Source organism: Paroedura picta, chromosome 3, assembly GCF_049243985.1.
Source record: "Paroedura picta isolate Pp20150507F chromosome 3, Ppicta_v3.0, whole genome shotgun sequence".
Lineage (NCBI taxonomy): Eukaryota > Metazoa > Chordata > Lepidosauria > Squamata > Gekkonidae > Paroedura > Paroedura picta.
This window is the reverse complement of record NC_135371.1, coordinates 137,986,711-138,007,956: the sequence shown is the minus strand read 5'-3', so window position 1 is coordinate 138,007,956 and position 21,246 is coordinate 137,986,711. Positions and strand designations below refer to the sequence as shown.

At 42.8% G+C, this 21,246-nt stretch overlaps 1 protein-coding gene across 5 annotated transcripts in view; it reads right to left on the bottom strand.

Annotated features, from left to right (window-relative positions):
• Positions 1-21,246, bottom strand: part of RPTOR (regulatory associated protein of MTOR complex 1) — a 520,373-nt gene that overhangs the window by 100,212 nt on the left and 398,915 nt on the right. For all 5 annotated transcript variants that reach the window (XM_077328221.1, XM_077328217.1, XM_077328219.1 and 2 more), the window contains one exon: positions 8,320-8,438. In XM_077328221.1, coding sequence (XP_077184336.1) covers positions 8,320-8,438 — 119 coding nt within the window. The remainder of the gene's footprint in view (positions 1-8,319; positions 8,439-21,246) is intronic.

Genomic DNA, 21,246 nt, shown 5'->3' with positions numbered 1-21,246 from the left:
GAAGTACAGAGTTCTACATCTGGGTCACAAAAATGAGAAGCATGCATACTGGATGGGAGGTACATTTCTAGGGAGCAGGGTGTGTGAACGGGATCTTGGGGTACTTGGGAACTGTAAGTGTAATATTGTGGTCAAGAAGGCAATGTAATTTTGGGCTGTATCAACAGAAGCATCACATCAAAATCACACGATGTCATAGTCCCACTGGTCAGATCTCACATAGTCCCGCATTGGTCAGACCACACCTGGAGTCCTGAGTGCAGTTCTGGAGGCCTCACTTCAAAAGGGACATGGACAAAATTGAAAGGGTTCAGAGGAGAGTGACGAGAATGTTCTGGGGCCTGGGGACCACCTCCTATGAGGAAACGCTGAGAGACTTGGGAATGATCAGCCTGGAGAAGAGGAGGTTGAGAGGGGATATGATTGTTGTCTTTTACATATTTTAAAGGTTGTCACTTAGAGGAGGATAGGGAAAGGTTCATGTTGGCAGCAGAGGATAGACCTGCAGTAATAGGTTTAAACAACATGGAGAATAATATCAGTTAGATATCAGGAAAAATTTTTTCACAGAGTAGTTCAGCAGTGGAATTGACTGCCTAAGGAGATGGTGAGCTCCCCCTCACTGACAGTCTTCAGGTAGTAGCTGGACATTTACTTATCCTTGATGCTTTAGGCTGATTCTTCATTGAGAAGGTGGTTGAACTAGATGGCCTGTATGGCCCCTTACAACTCTATGATTCTATGAACTCTTTGCGCCCAAAAACAATTGAGGGGGGGGAGCAAGGAGGGCTAGTGGTTAAAACGGGGCAAAAGTCACCTGAATTTACTCTTAGCAAGGATTGTTGGGGATGAATCATCATTGTACTTTAGAAAAGAGAAGCTTCCCTACAAATGGAGCATTCTTATTGAAAACAATTGGTTCAAACCTTACAGCTATAAGAGAACTGAGTGAGGGGTTCTAGCCCCTCCCATTTCATGTGACTTTTGGGTAGGAAAGTCACTCTAGTCCTCTATGAGGGGAGGGTAACACTCCTGGGAATGACAGATAAGAAAGATGCTTGCAAGCTCCTTTCCATGGCAGGCCTGCCAAAGTGCAGTCCCCATGTGGTACTGCACAGAAGCCACAAAGATGAACCAGTTGCATCTATGAGTGCGAGAAGCTTCTGCTGCTAGTCTTCCAACTTGGCCATGCAATGGCATGAGAAAAATCCTAGGTTAATCAAAACAGTTGGTTTCTGGTTCAGTGATAATTAAGAAAACTCAGAAATGCAATCCATAATATTATAAATGGTTCCAGTCAGGCTAGTTCAAGTGATCCAGCAAACCATATCAGAGCTAGGACCCACACTCCCTGCCTCTGCAAGAACAAAACTGAACAAGAATACCCCTACACGCACTGTTTTGGGTAAGAAGGTAGATGATTGTATATTCTACACATTTAAACCTGGGATATATGAATGCTGCCATATTGATAAAACCACCCTACTGATTAAACTCTCCTTTAGAAAATTGTTTCTAATTGGCCACTACTCAAATGATAACTACATTTACATTAAGAATGAGTCTGAAACTCTGGGTTAAAAAACAATCCAACCAAATTACAAAGGTATCCCAGGTCATCCTATTTAACAACTTCCACTAAAGCATTATTTTTGTGAAAAGATCATCTTTTATGAACACAAATGGAAGAATCTCCATTTAGCCAACTGTCGATTCCTGGCACTTTCCCCTGAATGGGAAGTTTTTCAACAGATCAGAGCAGTTGCAAAGCACCCTGAATGGAAACAGAGGAGTGCTGTCAGTGGTTCTCCAACTCCGTACCTGACTGCTAGGTTTGCTAGAATGATTGCATTGGCTTACTTGAGAGTGAGAAAGGCAGAGCTGTAAAAATACACTAAAAGTTTATTCTAACTTCACAACAGATCTATCCTAAAAAAATCGCAACAGGCAACTTAACCATCCCAAAACCTCTAAGATTTGCTGGCAGGGGCTCATGGGAATTGTAGTCCATGAACATCTGGAGGACCACAGGTTGACTACCCCTGCTTTAAACTACCCAGAAACTCATCACATTAATTGCAAGTACAGTGCATTAAAGGTCATTTTTCTCTTCTTTGAACTGAAACACAAAGAGCAAATGAGCAACAGGACTGTTTTAAATGTTAAAAGCTAAGTTATTCCACTTCAATTAATGGCATAGCTCCTAACATCTCAGTGTGCAGGGAAGAAGGCACACAGGTATGCAGAAGAATGTTATTGACTTTTGATCCTCCTATCTGTCTCAAACTGGCTCCAGTGCATCAAGAAACATTCTAAGAAAGCTTTTTAGGTGGAGGAAATCAGTAACTCAAAGAATGAACAGAAGTACTGTCCTTTTAAACAGCGGTATCTTGAGTTCTAAACCTGAGTTTTGGATCCAAGTATTCATAGTTAGCTTCTGATTCAGGTATCTAACAAAATGTCAAAATAAAGAATGACAGCTTAAGCGTGACAAACCGTTAACCTTGAATGCACTTTGAGAATGTCAGCATATGGGATCAGCCTGTTTCTGTCAGATTGATGCATACAGTATGCTACAGCTGAATGAAATACCTTGAACTTCAGGAAAGCTGATTTTAATAGAGAAATGCTTGTCAGTATTCCATGATTAGTTAAAACAGAGTGCCCACAGCAGGGAAAGGAAGGAGGGATTTGTGCCTGCAAAGGAGATCACTCAATACACAACAGTTACGGCTAATTGCAACTCTGTTTGCATCATCATGGCTTCTGTGCAGTTCCAAACTGGGATACTTGCAAACTCCCTTTCATTGGAGGCAAGTGTGAGCTCTTTAAACCAGCAACTGACTCATGCCATGAATTTACACCTATTGGATAATGTCGTATGAAAGTGGAGGCAAGTGACCATGTAGCAGCTCTACAGATGTCAGAGAAAGTCACACCTCTGAAGAGTGTGACAGATGAACCTTTAGATGTCATCTGAACTCTGATGGAGTGTGTAATAACCAATAGTGAACAAGGTATCTGAGTCAGTGCACAGGAGCATCGGATATTGGATCTCATTCATCGAGAAAGGGACTGAGGAAAAAATGGATAATCCTTTCAAGGTCTCCTCTACCAGACAAATAGATGCAGATCTTGGCAGAATTCTTTTGTATTCTCTAAACAAAACAGGAACGCTCTTCTAACATCCAAAGTGGGTAGTGTGTGTTCTGCTGGTAAGATAGTATAGGAAAGAAGATTGGCAGTATATGCTATTGGGTACATGCACCCAATCTTGGAAAAAAACTGCAAACTGTGGCATGGCCATGGTGTCAACATGGAAGTGCACCATGTCAACAGTGACAGAAGAGTTGCACATAAGGCACTCAGTTTGCCTATCCTACATGCTGACGTAATGGATACTAAAAGGGATTTCTTAAATGAAAGGAAATATAGAAAGGCTCACATAGTTTATGCATCAATCTAGTAAGAACCAGAGAGAGACTCCACAGAAGCAGTGGTATGGAGAATGGAGGGCGGAGACTAAACAAGACCTTTAAGAGTCTTATAGATAGGTGTGCAGAAATAAACAGATGAACTTTTTATAGAAGAATTGATAACCCGCTTTTCACAACCCAAAGGGATTTCAAAGTGGCTTACAATTGCCTTCCCTTCCTCTCCCCACAACAGACACCCTGTAAGATAGGTAGGGCAGAGAGAACTGAGACTAGCTCAAGATCACCCAGCTGGCTGCATGTGGAGGAGTGGGGAATCAAACCCATTTTCCCAGATTAGAGACCTTCACTCTTAACCAGTACACCATAAAATAATGAAATGCTGAAATAGCAGCTAAGTAAACCTTAATAGATGCTGCTTTCAACTCTGTCTCCCTTAATACTGAAAAATACGCAATGACAGGAGTCTGGGGATATCCCACATGGGGAAGTCCAATTGGCAAACTTATGCCATTTAGTAGCACGTGACCTGTAAGTGGAGATCTGAGCAAGTGGATAGGAAGTTAAGATCTGAGCAATCCTAGAGCAAAATTCCCTAATCCATCAGACAAAGCAGTAGTAGATAATGGTAAGGAAGGGACTCTGTGCAAATCAGATTCTCCCACAAAGCAAGTGGGAGGTTTGCCTTCTGTAAGGACTGACAGGATGGGAAACCTGATATGTCCAAGCCACAATGGAACTTTTAGAATGCATTATCTGTGACTGCTCTGCAGTTTAGACACCAGCCATGGTGGTGACATGCCCATGAGAAAACTAGGGGAGAAAAAAGATTTCCCCACCAAATATGTTGGAATGCATCCTCAGTAGAAACTGGGATGGAAAAAGGGGGCATTTGAAATTGTTTTGAATGGCAACAGGGTCCACAGAGTAAAGCCCCCACAGCTAAAAAATGAGTGAAAATTAAAAGTGTTCTGGAGTCCATTGAAGAAATGAGTACATTTCTGATGGCCATAAGTTCTAGATTTATATGTAACCTAAACTCAGTTGGGGATCAAACACCACTTTCCAAAAGTGGACCACAATGGGCAACTTGTAGAGAGGCATCCATCACAACTGCTATCTCATGAAGATGTAGTCCAAGCTCACAGCTGTTGAACAAATTAGAGTCATGAGACCACCAAGCCAAAGAACTGAGAATACATCTGGGAACAGAAAACTATCTCCACAGGGAATGTGAGAAGTGAAACACCACAACAACCAATTCTGCAACCGAGCAAACCTTGGAATATTAAAGATGGACTGGAATCTGAGCCTGAATTAGGCAGAAAACACTACATGCCTTATCTACAGGGAAAACCAGACACTTCAAGAAATCTCGTTACTGAAAGGATTAGCGAAAGAGGTGCATGTTGTTCTTTGCCGAAATTAAAGTTATCACAAGCCTGCCTACCTGTATGGCTGCCCCAGAGCCCACTCCTAGGCACCCTTTGTTGTGCTAAATGCCAGAAAGGAGGACTGGCACACTGGATTTCCCCGTCTTATTTTCAGGCGTTCAAAAAAATCTAATTTGTCCTAAAGCATGATATTCCCTTGTGTTTATATCTTCTGTATGTGTGAGGATTAAATGGAACTGTGGGAGTTCTTGTTCCTTTAGACTCAAGTAGGGTACATGACTAATGGCTTGTGATCAAAACTGATGAAATCAGATTTGTAGTTTTCATTTGCTTGGCAGTGATAAATCTCTGAAGATACAATCCAGAGTGTTATATTATATGTCAGCGTTGTGGAGAATTTCTTCTTAATCTTTTAGGGGGGAAATGGTTCTTCTCTGGCTTTGTTAGTACACAGAAGATGAGGATGGTGTTAGTTCTGAGAAATCACCAGGCCTCGCCTGCACTCACAGTTATGAGAACTGCCATCTCAAGTTTCCACTCCCAGTCCTTTTGGCCTCTCACTGTCTCCTGTAAACTCTTGGCTGTGTTGCTAGAATAAACTACAGCAGCACAGAAAGGTTCAGAACACCAGCTAGTGGGTGAGACCCTGGGCCTCTGAGCATTTCTGGTGACTTACCATGCATTCTGAAAAGATGGAATCCATTAAATGAATCTGTCCTATCCTCTGGTAGGATAGATGCTCTCCTAAAAGCATGTCCTCTCAGGCAGGAAATCCTCAGGAAGAGTGGATGTGACATGGAGAAACTGTTAGAAATCATCCAGTCTTCCCTGAATGAAGCCAGAGTTTGTACAGCAGGAGTCTGTGCCAATTCCCCCTTTCTGCTGCTGGGTTCCCCCAATCACTTTGCATGTTTTGAGGAGCATAGGAGCTTGCAGGGAAGACAAAGAGATCTGTCTCATGAACTTAATTTACAGTTTTTGAGTTCCAACCGGTAATGTTCCTCCATGATTATATATACAAATAGAGGAGAAAACACCCAACTATATGGTGTGTACCACCATGTGTTAAAAATCACACATTCATCTTTCATTATACTGCACATCCCTTCAGAAGCTGTTTTAGTAGTATATGTCCTTCACTCAAAATACTGTATGTTCTATACCACTGTCCATATTTTCCAGTGTTCATCCACATTAGAGAAATGTCGTGTACGAAGTAGGTTTCTAGAGAAAATTAAACCATGCAATAACCTAAGTGACTGCTATGCTCTGCCAATGATACAGTGACTGCGAGGCTCTGCTATGCTCTGCTTGGTGAAGTCCCTTAATTCTATCCAGACATAGCAAAGGGCATTTGAGAAAGCATTAGCAAAAGAAGAGAAACTAGGGCACCAGTAGAGATAGAGGAGGAACAAACTTTAGGTCACAATGTATTCTCCCTCAATAGAGGGAGACATGAAGAATAAACTAGAATGAATACATGATTATTTTAATTCAGACTCTCCCAATCCCTGAAAAAATGTAAAGGTTATGTTTTGCAGATTCAGGAGGCCCCAATATTAATTAAAATGGGAACTGCATGATACATTAATTAATTTATTCCTTCGGTGGGGAGGTCTGCAAGGGAATGTATAAGACTGAGGTCTGCTCTTGACCTTAATTATCCTGTAAGATTTTCTGCCTGGAGTATCTTTACTTGAAAGTATTGCACTGTGAGCCTAATTTAACTGCTGTTTGGAGGCTACAGAATTACAAACCTGGGAGATTCCAGGAATTAATGAATGAATAACTGAACGTATCTGGAACATAGTACCCATGAAAACAAAGTCTCTCAGAAGAGAGAATTTACAGTAATCTGCCCAAACTTAGTCTGTCATCTGGATAGCAATTTGAATTCAGGGTGATCTCCAGCCCTCACCTTCAAAATACGACAGGGATCCAGTCACTGAAATAGGGATATACCAGCAACTATGAAGCTTGATGTGAGCCACTAAGATTGCAATATAAGTTGTGAATAACCTAGTTGTTGAAGCTAAGCCCAAAAGCAACACATTATGTACATAATGAAAAGCAGGTTTAATTCAGGGTGATCTCCAGCCCTCACCTGGAGATTGGCAATCCTAGTTTTCCTGATGGAAAAGACTGCTTTGGAGAATGGAATCTATGCCATTATGCCCTTCTTAGGTCCCGCCTCTCCTCAAACCTCACCATCCCCAAGCTCCACCCTCCAAATCTCTAAGAATGTATTAATCAGGAGTTGGCAATCCTATCTCCTTCCCACCCAACAGCCAACCTTTTAGCTGTCTTAAGCTGTTCCTCTCCCTCTACCCTGGCAGCCACGACCTAGGAAAACTATGGCCCAGTTGTTTGGCACCAGCCACTGAGCCAGGCTCACTTGCATGGTAGAGCCAATCTCAGGGTCTTGTTCTCTTATAAGGAACTTGTATCTTAAATGTTAGTTAAATCATCGGTTAAACATCCCATGTTACATGGGAATGATTTATGCTATTAATTTACTGGCATGATTAATGCTCTTATCTAAGGCTTAACAAAGAAAGAAAATGGCTAAACCATCTTCAGTTGCATATAAGTGAGAGCAGGTATGGAGGGATTTAATAATCAAATTTACCAAAGTGCTTATGTAGTGCATGGCTGGTGATGGAAAAAGTGTTATAAAAATTGGTATGTGATAACAATATATTGAAGCTTCTTGAGTTAGTAGTGATGGCAGCTTCTGGGATAAAATCCTTGCAAAATGAAGGACTGCATTGATGGCAGTGCTTTTGAGGGAGGCGCAGGGTGTGGTACCTGCATGCTGACTCACATGTACTAGATCACCTGCACTGGGCAGCCATTGTGGCTTCACTCTGCAATCCAGTCTTACTTTGACTTGCACAATCTAAATGAATTTGTAAAGAAAACAACCAAAAATGTGTAAGGTCAACTTTACTAGGTAAACATCTATGAAAAGCTGTATTTAGAAAGTTAATTTTTTTCTCCTTGTTCATTCTGCCCTCAGAGGTCAGACTTATGGGTAGTACTGAAAAACAACATTCAGAGTCAGTTTTAACTCTTTAGTTAAAGAAGATTTAAGGTGCAAATTGTGTTCAAGCCAAAGGACCCACCAATAAGGAATCAAGCAAGGTAATTAAAGATGATTGGACAAAAACTACCCTTTGAGACGCTTTCAGTCCAATCTATAATGTATCATTAATCCTGCAGTTTTCTTTTCTCCAGATGCTCCATGCTTGAATTAGATGTAAACGCTTATGAAAAAAGCAAATCTATTTTCTGTGTAATTAGTATTACATAGACCCTCCCTCAAAAATGCCCCCAATGAACATGGAGAACTTTGTGCCTTGTTCCATGGCATTCAACTATCTGTTGCTTCCTGGTGATTTCTTCAGAATGACTTCTAAAAAAGCAAGTTCAAAGTCCATTTACTTGCATCATGCACAAGGTTGATAGACAGGAAGCAAATAGAGACTTACCTTGTAAGCAATGCTGTTGAGTACTTTCATGGCCAAATCTGAAACATCTGGATAGGGATCAGCAGCCAAATGTAAGAGAACTCTCCAAATCTGTGTGTAAACACTATTGAAAGAAACCCCTAGAAGCAAAAGGGAGAAAAAAATCCCAATGAAATCTTATTGCCAACTTGTCCTATATACTACTAGTAGAAAAGCCCGTTGTACAAAAAAATATGATGGGCTCTAGCCTCCCTCCCCAGCAGCCCCAGTAAGGCCTCGCCATACCATGGCTGGTTATGGCAGGGGCATGTTTTGGTGGGCGCTCCCCACCTGCCCCCCACTTAACCAGACAGCCCTGCCAAGGCCTTGCCAGGCTGTGGAGAGGCTGGTCAAGGTGGGGACGAGCTTGGGCAAATCTTCCCCCTCCCCCCCACTCACCCTCCCAGGCAGCCTTGCTGAGGTATTGTCAGGGTGCAGTGAGGCTGGTTGGAATGAGGGTGAGTGCTCCCTGTCTCTCCCACCCACTTGGGCAGTCCCACCAAGGCCTTGCTAGGGCATGGCAAAGCTGGTTGGGGTGAGGGCCAGTTCTGGCGGGTGCACCTTGCATCCCTCCCCACCCACCCACTGGGCTGTCTTTGATAAGGCTGCGGCAGGGCTGCTTGAGCTGGGGCTGACTTACCTGACTGCCGTCTTTTCATGCATCTGGAAAGCGGAGGGGGAGGCAGTCAAGGATGGCATGTCCCCTACCTGATTGGTCCTCTGGGGGTGAGTGTCCTCCCTGAGGGCCAATCAGGGAGGTGGCGGCAGTTAGGGGCCTTGGAGCACCAATCCTTGCCTGATTGGTGCTCCAAGGCGAGTGACTCTCCAAGGGCCCAATCAGGTAGGCGATGAGTCATAACTCCTCCCACCATCCCTCTCCAGCTTTATTTATGGTACAGATTCTAATATGGATAACAGCATATCACTCTCCTGTTGTTGCTCTTAATTTTTGGAGTACTATAGGCAAAATATAGGTCCCTGGCTGAAAGAGATTACAATCCCATGAATTAATGAGAATGCTTTCATTTTGGAACTAGAAATGTTCTGCCTGAGGTTCAATTTGTGATCAAAAATAAAAGGTTTGTAATGATTCTATTGACATGCTTTATGGATTGTAGATACTTCAGCAGTTCCAGCTTCTACATTCTAGTCTTATATTGTATGCCAACTGGGATAGGACTTTTGGAAGTTGAGCCATTGCAGAAAGATAACATAGATGCTCTGGTGACATCTTTGTTTCCAACTGTCAGAAACAGTAAATCGTTATGGGTATTACCAAAGAGAACGTGAAACACAATTTGCAGTAACAATATTTTCCTCATAAGTAAGCACTTTTGTACCTCTGATCATCTCTTACTCAATATTCAAACCAAGAGAATGGATTTTAACTATTTGGTTAAAATAATCCTTCTGGTAACTTAAAAGACATAAGTTTGCAGGAGACAGTGCCCACTTTGTTAGTTGGCAGACAATTGCTTATGAATATATGTCCAAAGTCTTAAACAAAATACAACCAGCAATCTTGATATTTGTTGAACTATGGTCTTTCCCATGTACTTATCTTGGTCGGAAAGAGGTGACAGGATTTTCCATATGGCAAGACAGCCATCTTTTTTACTTTCATTATTGGTTGGCTGTCTGGTACACAAAGGATTAAGCAGAGGACATTTGGGTTGAAAGAAATCTGAAACAAGTTCTCCTGTGTGGGACAGTGGAACTCTTTTAAATACTGTGGTCTGATTAATTGAGATTGTGTGATTGCATGTGTAAGAAAAGAATCTTATTAATGACATATGAAATCCTGGGCCTCTTTGTATGTAGTATGTCACTCAAGATACACGATAGGCATTTTGCCTACATTTCTTAGTAATATCATATAACAATATCTCTAGCTATAGCTACATACATATATATACACACAATTACACAAGTATACAGCAACACTGTCTTTCAGGGTGGCTGTCACTTCATAGATCGGAAACAGGGAATGGGCAAACAGAGTCTACACCAATTGCTTTACAAATACAAAACTAATGATTATTATAATTGTTTCCCAAACATGGGAACAAAAAGATAAATTTCCAGAAAATATACAATGGACCCCCAATGTGGATTCCCTGGGGATTAGGTGGAATATCCATTCCTAGCATCCTCTTAACCTCTATTTTGAGGGGCATCTGTCTTGTGGGCAGGTCAGAAGAGCTGGTCAGGATACCAAAAGATCCTGACTATAGGGAACTGCATGCTTACCTTTGCCAATGATTTGGCTTTCAATTTGAACATCTTAATGTGACCACCATCTCATATGTTTGAGCACTAAATAGCACTTTACACTCAAAAGAAAGAGCCCCAGGTTTTAGTTCCTGATTCTGGCTACCATGAGGAGTAATTAGCCAAGAATGATGCAGCATTATAATATCAGCTGGCATTGCTGTATTATGCCTTTTTGTCTCCTTTCTTGAAGCATTCAATTGCCACTTTCCCCAGTTGAGCCGTTCAGCCACAATGGCCTTTGTCAGTGGATCCTTATACTCAGGCACCAATGACAGATGACATCTTGTCTCAAAGATAGCTTATGCCCCCTGCAGGGCACTTCACTCTGTGAGAGCAATTCCTGGCCTGAAGGAGGTTCACTTGGCCTTGACCAGGGCCCTGAACTGGTGGAATGAGCTCCTGGGAGAGCTAAGGGGCCCAGACGGAGCTTTCTAAGTTCTGCAGGCCTGCAAAATGGAGCTCTTCCACCAAGTCTTTGATTGAGGCCAGTCTTTGATTGAGGCCAATAAAGATTGATGGGCCCCACCCCGAGTTAGCCGGCACATCAGGTTATTTTTATCCGACCCCCTGAGCCACAGTGGGGGGCAGTCTGTTGAGTGGGCGGCAGGGAGGAAATCACATCAATTTTTTGTTGCTGAGAATGTCTTATTTTATATTGCGATCTTTTAGGGGATTTTATTGTGAGGTCTTATGTGGTGTCGGCCTCCACGAGCCATTGTAAGGGAGTGGTGAGCTACAAGTAGAATAATAAAAACGATAAACAATAAAAAATTAAAGGGACCTTTGTTACATGCTCATTACCAACTTGCAGTTCACTGCTCTTATGCCATGGCACCTAATGTGTAGGTCTTATGCACCATATATTTTCCTTCTCTCCATTTCAAAGGGGGTGGGGGGAAGAAGGACAAACAGATGCAACCATTGCTGGTTGTACATCCAAAATAATGGAGATGGCTCTGGGATGCTTAATTTAAAACAATCTAAAATAAGCACAGCCTTCCCTCCTGAATCTAAAGATCCCATCTAAAGTTCCCATTTTCTGCTAATGTAGGAGTGGATGCAAGTTTAGTTACAGTCTTTAAAGTCAAAAGGCTATAGTACCTATATATTTTAATATTTTTTTTAAAAAATCCATAATTGGGACACTAGTCTTAAGAAACCTAAACTAGATGCCGAGCCCTTGCCCTTATAATAATCAGTTCTGAAATGATCCCAGATTCTCTGCCATAAACTCTGGCAAAGATTCTCTCATGATTACAGCAGGCGATGGTTTCTATATATAGCCTAGGACCCCATGTCTGATCTCCTTCCCCATCTGTCATGGGTGTTGGGAATGTGGGCAGAGCTTACTTCTAGGAGCTCGATACCTGGGAGGCATAATTACCTAGCCCTTGAATTTATCTATCTGTGGCAACAGTTGGCGGTAACACTCAGTGTTGTCTCCTGGCAGCAACTGCTGGTGTTGATGCTTGGCAGTGCCAAAGCTTGGCAGTGATGCTCGGTAGTGACACTTCTGTGTCAAGCGTGCTTGGGGAGAACCAACAGAATGGTGAGTTGCGTCTTGACAATGATGGTGTCTTTTGGCACCAAATAATGACATTTACAGTCATGACTTATGTGATCGAGGACTTTCAGTGCCAGGCAGTGCCTAGGTGACCGGCATCAATCAAGACTCCCAAGTGACATGCCTCCCACACCATACATAAGCAACCTCCACCTGTCACTAATCAAACATGGGCCAAAGATGACATGGAAAACACTAAGTAGACAACCAGCAATTTTTATGCCCTTGGGAAAACAAGCTAGTAGTACTTAATATTGGTCTGGCTATCTGATAACTTTGGCCAGTACTCCAAGCCTCTCACTGACTGTAGTCAATGGTTTTTGCTGGGCTGGTAAATGGGATTGTTTAACTAGCTTGACATTTGATATTTTAACTCTGGAAAAATACAAACATAGCAGCAAGGAAAAATGATGAAAGTCAGGAATATATCAGCTGTCAGTGCATCAGGCAGTTTGCACCACCAGGAGAGCTCTCCACAGCCCTCTTTTCCCTGATCAGCATTCTGCCTCCTGTGCCCTTGGTTCTATGCAGAAAATTACATAAGGACTGCTGGGAAATCTTAGCTGTTTGAGATTCCTTTTAAAGTTCATGAAAGAAGACAGACAGAAAGAATCTTACCTGAGATGGGCACAAACTACATTTTTGCAGTTCATTTCAGTTCATAGCCGGGCCATGAACTGAACTGAAGCATAAGCCAATATGAACCAGGAGGTTCATATGTGACCCCTGCTTTCTGCCCTCCACTGCTTTGTATTGGTTTTTGACCTCCTTGTCAAAAGCTTTGTGAACCAAAAACTGACCCAAATTTGTAACAAGTTTTAATTTGTGAGTAGGGATGGGCACAAACTGAATTCTAGTTTGGTTCACGTTTTGGGATTTTCCAAAACCGAACCCATGAACCCAGATGACCCAACTGCCTTGAAATGAACTGGTGTGGTTTGGGCAAGTCCAGAAACAGGGTGGGTGAAATAGCTTACAGCCGTTTCTGGCTGACAGGGGATAGATGCATGCACCTCTTGCCTGTCAGCCCAAAATGGCTATAAATCATTTCAACAGGCTGGTTGGCTTCCCTCCCTTTGGAACACGCTGAAATCACTTTCAGCCATTTCAAGCTGACAGTGGGGCATATGCACCTCGCACCTGTCAGCCCAAAGTGGCTGCAAACCATCCATCCATCCATCCATCCATCCATCCATCCATCCATCCATCCATCCATCCATCCATCCATCCATCCATCCATCCATCCATCACTATTCTCTCAGCAGGCTGGCTCAGGGCAGAGTACCTCATACTAACAACATACAATAATTGACAGTTTATTAAAATATGCAAAGTTAGAAATTTAAAATTAAACTAAAATGACAATTTAGTATCCGTAGCAGCATCAACATCAGCAGTCCCAGGCTGGGCTGCCATTTGATCTCCCGGAGCTAGACTGCAGTCAGGCTAGACGACAATGTTGAGAGTTGAGACTTCAATATTCTTCATAAGAATTTCCCTTCCTTTTACATATAACCACAGGATAATTCTTATTGTCATAAATATTAAATATTATAATCTTACTATAAACTGTTTTTACAGTATTCTCTTAAGCCTTTTTCAATTTTGGATCCATTGAAAATTCATCTCTTTAGGGGATGAGTCCTCCATTTCATAAAAAAAAATCTTTACATATTCCTATTAGGAATCCTTATAACCTTTATATATTTCACTTTCTTTTTCAGCCTAGTTCTATTTGGACCTCCTTCAATATTAAATATAAAACTTCTACATAACTTTGGCTTTAGGCCTAACAGTCTAAAGTTATATTAATATTAGCAGAGTATATGTTTACAAATATTTTCAAATAAACAACTTAACCTTTGACATTTTCTTTTCTCCAGATAAATTTTCTTCAAATATTTTCAAACATAAACTGTTCATATATTAAACCTATTCATGGTAAGCTTTTCCATTTGAATTTCCTTTTTAAAAACTTATATTGGCCCACAGTAATGTGAAATTAACATACTATATTGCTTTTTCAGTTGATTTATACAGTTTATGCTTTAAAAAGCTTTGGTGAAACAAGATTTACAATTAGCTGGATTGCCCGTTGTGTTTTTGTGTTCTGTCATGCCTGCACTGGCTACACCTCCATCAGAGGCACCAGAGGGTGCTACAGAGGTATTAGCTGATCTGTGTGTGCCGCTCAGGTCACGGATTCTCCAGAACTGCCTGGAGACCTGTCCATCAGCTCCCCAGATGACGAGCAGCCTGGGCCCAGCCAGGCTGATACCCAGCCCTACGTGCTGGTTTATAACAAGCCCTGGGACAAGACTCCTCTAGCCCCAAGGACCCGTCAAGGCAGCAGGCAAAGATTCCCATGAGCCCCAGGCACTTGGCAAAGTGGCAGTGTTGGCGCCATCAGACCAACCTGATAGGGGTCTGAAGATCAATGCGTCTGTCAGCTCACTGTCAAAGTAGAAGGGGACCAGCTGCAATGCCTTCTTCTGATGAGGATTAGGCCCAGCTGCAGGCCTTCTGGCTGAGGGCTGCTTAGCCCTGCTCTGGGGTATTTCATCAGGACCTTGAGGCGAGCTCCTTCATAGGGTTAGGGTTAGAGCGCATGGCGCGCATTTCCCTGCCTATCTTCACAGTCAATCCTTGTTCCGGTTTGCTACGGTGAAGCTCTGCTCAACTATCTCCTGGTTACTGACTTGGATTTGGTTCCTGACTATACTCCTGGCTCTTGACCCTTGGCTTTGGCTCCTGATTATGCTCCCAGCTCTTGACCCTTGGCATTGGCTCCTGACTATGCTCTCAGCTCTTACCCCCTGGATTTGTCTCCTGACAACACTCCTGGGTCTGGGCTCTTGGCTTCAGCTTCCAACTATGCTTCCGGCTTCTGACCCTTGGCACTGGCTTCCAATTCCACTCTGGCTTCTGACTCCAGTTTGGCTGTAGACTCTTTCCTTGGCATTTGACTGCAGCCCAGCTTGACTCTGCTCCCTCTCCCACTCACTGTGGCCCATTATGCACGGAGGGAAAGTGGCGCATCAGAGCCTGAAAGGCGCCGGCGTAAATCCCCGAGAACGGACGCTGCCAGCAGCAGCCAAGCACAAGATCGCAGCATGTTGCCGAAAAAGCCGCGTCAGTGGAATCCGGGAGAAAGCGGAGTCTGCCGGCTGATCAAGGTGCAGGCAGACGTGGCGCCAGAGGGACCACGTGCATAATCGGTTACTCTGGGTTTTGCTGCCGTTGCATCCCGTCCAGTGCGTAAGCGGTTTGCTTCGTGTCTTCCCCCTCCATGTTTTCCCTGTGACCTGAAGTCGCCATTTCAGCGGCCGTGCATAATGGGCCCCTGAGAACTGCTTCCCTTGGCTCCTGACCTCCCAGAATGGACCCGGGACTCTGGTCTGTCTTCTGACTTGGCACACCCACCCTGCCAAGTAGGTGTGGCCCAGCAAGACAGCACATGTGCTTTACTTAGCTTTCAGGATACCAGTGAACAGCACTTCTAGCTAGCTTTCAGGAACCTACCTGACATGTGCAATACACTGACTATTGAGATGCTTTGCTGATACTTCTGTCCTTCAAGCTGTTCTATTCTGTCCAGACAGGGCAAGCATGCTTCCTTACCTAGTCCCTTGTTACCCAGTCACAAGACCTCTGTCTTTCAAGGGCTGAGTTTCAGGTAACTCTGGTTAAGCCATCCTGTCACTGCTTCCAGACATCTGGCAAAGTTGTCTGGGAGTGTATCTAGATGGCTGTCCATCAGAAGATAAAGCTGGGTGTCATCTGCGTATTGACCTACCCTCTTTTCGCAACCCCAGAGAAAGGAGACCAGCCACTGTATGTCTATCATTTGTACCCAAGCAAGGGGGTTAGCTAAGAGCTCATGGCTGTCTGTTGAATGCTGCGATGAAATCGAGTAACATGAGCAGCACTGCCCAGTCCTAGTCCAGCTGTCTCTGGAGGTCATCCATCAGGGCAGCCAGCACTGTTTCCACGTCATGGCCAGGCCAGAAGTCAGAATGGAATGGATATAAAACTGGAGCTTCACCTCGGTATTCCAGGAGTTGGTCCATGGCAGCCCTTTCAAGAATCTTCCCCAGAAACACTAGATGTGAGATGGAGTGGTAGCTGGCAGAGTCCCACAGATCTAGCGATGGTTTCTTCAGTAACAGATGAATCACTGTGTCCTTCAGACCCTCTAGGAACTTCCTCAATGATAGGGAAAATAGGATTGCATTTACCTGTAACTGCTGTTCATCGAGTGGTCTTCTATGGGATGTGCAGTTTCAGAGCCTGTCATGGAGAGGAGCTAGCGAGTTTATTTAAGGATTTATCACTCCCAGGAGTGCTATTCTTCCTGTCTCAGAGAGTGAAGTGACTTTTCCCACCCAAAAGTAACATAACCTGGGAGGGGTTAGCACTCCTCGTTCAGTTATCTTCTTGTCACTGTAAGAAAACATCTTTTGGATGCTGAGTCATCACCTCAGAGTGTCTAAGGTAGAATCAGAATCATAGAGTTGGAAGGTACCTCCTGGGTCATCTAGTCCAACCCTCTGCACTATGCAGGATACTCATGACCCTACCGTTCATCCACTGTAGCCTGCCACCTGCTAATAATAACCTGGTAATAATAAACAAACCCCAACATTTGTTTCCTCTCTAGACTGAGGTCTACAGATGGTTTTATTTAAGAAATACCGTGAATGTGGGGTCAAAATAGCAGAAAATGTTTGCTCTGCCTGGGTGAAGGCCATGTTATTGGGTCATGTCCAGCCTGCCACAAAATGACCCTGAAGAAGTTAAAGCAGCAAGGTTGAAAGCCTTGCTGCTTTAAAGGTGCTCTCAGCCTCCAAAGTTGTTCCTAAGGGTAAGGGACTGGGGGGGGGGAAACACTTTAAAACGCCCTCCATCTCATCTACACCCCCTTAGAGAATAGTGGAGAGGAAGTTCAATAAGAAAAAAGGGCTACGTATGAGCCCCTGGTGAAGAAAGCTTCCCAAATACATTGGACAGAGGCTGGCCTCATAATTTACTGTCACTGACACCTGCTTGGCAGTCGTCGCCACCAACGTTACCATTAATGCACTCGATTCTGAGTTGTCAGCGCTGACAATTGGTGTCACCAGTGTATCATCCAAGGACTGAAAGCAAAGGAGAAGGCCCCATCAACATGCTGCTATCAACACTGACTGTGACTGCACGCCACCATCGCCAATAGGGATCAGGTGATTCTTCAGGTCCCCTTCAATGCAAAGGGCCAGTCGTTTCTTGGAGTCAGAGGATGACCTTGATGTGAGATAAGTCAGTGGATTCATCTTTACTATAGTCGACTTCATGGACAGATGTACCACTTATGGTGTCAATGGTGCATTGATCATCTCAATCTTGATGTCGAACTTCAGAACTGCATCACCATCTCAGAGTTGAAACAGAATGCACAGAAGCCATGAAGATGAACGATTAATAATCTCCCAGAGGGTGCCGCCCATGCTCTCATTACACATTTTACGAAGCCATGAGGGGTAGGCATCTAGTGGACATGTGGTTGGCCTCACTGAAGCCAGCCCCCAATCCAGTCAGGAGTGCTGTCTAAAACCATCAAATACTCCCTTCAAAAGGCAGCCAAGGAGCTTCTAGTTCCCTTAGAATATCAAAAGTTCATGGTGAAATTTCAAGATATTATCCACGAAATAGCTCACAAATGCCTCACAGCTAATATCCAATTTATTATTTTGATGCCCTTCTTTGATGGCAGTAAATGACAAAACTACACTAAATAACTGTGCTGGACGTGAGCTCACTGACATGATGAAAACTGAGTAAAACCCATATTTCACTTGCTGACCATCTAAAGAGAATAGCAAATATTATTATAAAGGATTTTTACATATATCAGAACAACTGCTGGAAAGTGGTCCCGCCCCGTACATTTTTATTCTTTTTCTCTTTTTATGAAAGGATTGCTCATAGCACTGATTCAATATGTGTGATGCATTCAAGACAGCTTCTTGTCAAGTTTGAACTACCTGAGTCAGAGTACTGCTAAAAGGAAATATTAGTAGTGGGAGGAAACAACTGTTTTATTTCTGAATAATGGATTGTAATAATAAATACTAAAAAAGATGCACAAGGCAAGAGTGGATATTGTAGAAGCTTATTGAAAATGACAGTGCTGAAATTAGCCAATTCAGAACAGGCTAAATGGACCTTGGAGTACAGAGATTTGCAAAATGACTCATTTTAGCTATGAACATATGAAGTAAATTTGCTTTTCTTCACTTTTTAGTTTTTATTCAGACATTAAGGCAGTACAAGTGGTTTACATCTTTCAGCCTCAGCAGCCAGAATAATGACAGGGCATAGCTAAGTGACACAAAAAAATTAAGGCAGGTAGAGTGTTGTTTTAATCAGAGAATTCCCTTCCCTACGCTTCTTAAGACCATTCAGGAAACCGCAGGAACACAACAACACCATCTCCAGATGCAGCACTGTCAATTCACTGATGACATGTAGACATACATTACAGTGCATGGCAGGAAAGTCGGTGAAAGCAGAAAGATTGCCCAGCGTTTAAGAAAAAATGAAAAGAGTTAAAAAGAATGGTCTATCATGGCCATGGCAACTTTCTTGCTCATTTGATCAGGAGGAGGGTATGTATTGTTAAGGTTCCATTACTCTCTTGCACTGCTACATACTATGACATTCTTACTATTCTGACATTCTTTTTGGTTTGTCTCACTTGGTATTTTAATATTTCTAGATACCACAGAGCACCCCTCTCTAAATTGATTCAGAAATACATCTCATGTTTTCCTGATAGCCTTCCCCTCTGTTCCTTCGACCAGACTTAGAGTGAGAGCACACAGTTATTGGTGCTAAGCAGAATTATTGGTAGCAGTGATACATGGCAATTCATAATCCCAAAGTGACTGATGAAAAGAAACTTCTTGTTAATTCTTCACCCAGCCACATGTATAGCGTCTATAGTACCTGACCACCAATCCGCCCTTATATATCATGCACATGTTGTTGTTGTTGTTAGGTGCGAAGTCGTGTCCGACCCATCGCGACCCCATGGACAATGATCCTCCAGGCCTTCCTGTCCTCTACCATTCCCCGGAGTCCATTTAAGTTTGCACCTACTGCTTCAGGGACTCCATCCAGCCACCTCATTCTCTGTCGTCCCCTTCTTCTTTTGCCCTCGATCGCTCCCAGCACTAGGCTCTTCTCCAGGGAGTCCTTCATTCTCATGAGGTGGCCAAAGTATTTGAGTTTCATCTTCAGGATCTGGCCTTCTAAGGAGCAGTCAGGGCTGATCTCCTCTAGGACTGACCGGTTTGTTTGCCTTGCAGTCCAAGGGACTCGCAAGAGTCTTCTCCAGCACCAGAGTTCAAAAGCCTCAATTCTTTGACGCTTGGCCTTCCTTATGGTCCAACTTTCGCAGCCATACATTGCAACTGGGAATACCATAGCCTTGACTAAACGCATTTTTGTTGGCAGGGTGATGTCTCTGCTTTTTAGGATGCTGTCTAGATTTGCCATAGCTTTCCTCCCCAGGAGCAAGTGTCTTTTAATTTCTTTGCTGCAGTCCCCATCTGCAGTGATCTTGGAGCCCAGGAAAATAAAATCTGTCACTATCTCCATTTCTTCCCCATCTATTTGCCATCTGTCTATCATGCACATGTTACTGGGTATAACCCACAGATATAAATTTGCAGATTTTGAATTAGTATGTGTTAAGAATCATCCCACATCTCATTTGTTCTTTTATTTTTAAAGTGCTGTGATTTCCTCCTCTTCTATCTGCGCTCTCTTATTCCTTCATTCTCAAGTGGGTAGTAGCAATGTTGGTCTCAACTTCTGTCTCTCATATTTTATCTTTACTCACTGCCACCTTACAAACACCATACCTTTGCTTACTGCACAGTGACATTCTGTAAATATCAGCCTGTACTAATAGTCCTTCGGGAGACTTCCTATGTGACATCTTTTATAGCTTCTGCTTCACATTCATATTACTCACATCCCAAGTTTGCAGGATACCGGAGGTTTCAGAAAACTAATTTCCTAAATAAACAATATTCCACATGGATAACTACATTAGCATGAATGCAGAAGAAAAAGAAAACTCAGCATGCTTAAGACGAGACAGGACTAATAATGGGATTCAACTATCATTTGGGTATGCGAGAAAATGGTAGCTGCACAGCATCTAAACGTGCAAAATTGAATTTGCAAATAATTGGTAACCAATATACTTCCTTAGAGCTTGATACATTTATACCTCTACTGCAGCAGTGCCTAGGCAGAAGGATTAAACTGGTAAAATCTAGATGCTCGTAAGGGTTAAACAGATTAGGCAAAACATATAAGAAGATAGCAGGAAGGAGGCTGAGATTTTGGTTCCAAGTTTCTGATGGAGGATGGGCTGCAATGAAATTCTTCTCTAACCCTGAGTTCAGGATAACATAATAATTTATAAGGACATATGATATAGCTTGTAAAATAGAATTTCAGAATGCAAGTCTCCTATATTCTCTCTATTCCTCCTGCACAAGGAATACTATTAAGCAAAAACACAGTAGAGTATACCAAGGATTTAATTCTATATTCAACTCCTGTATCTTTTGTAGTATGAAGAAAAGGCATACCTAACACTGATAATAAAACATTCTGCAATTGAGAAAAAAGATCTTATATACTATGGTATTACAGATGGGGGTAGAACCTATGAAACTATCTTATACTGAGACCACTGGTCTATCTGTTCCAGCATTATCTGCTTAGTCCAGTAGTGGCTTTCCAAGGCATGGGAAATATATTTCCCCCACATATGCTATCTGAGAACAATTTAAATAGAGATGCAAGGAGTTGGATACACAAAGATCCTGAGGCTTGAACCAAGATCCTCAGGATTTGATATTGGAAAGCTAGCCTAGTGATCTACCAGGAACTAGTTCAGTATACGAAGCACTATCTATCCTAGTACTTTCTACTCTGTTTGGTAGCTGCTCTCCAATGTCTATTCAGATTCAGGTCTATTCCAGTCCTGCTGCCTGAGGTGCTTTAAATGG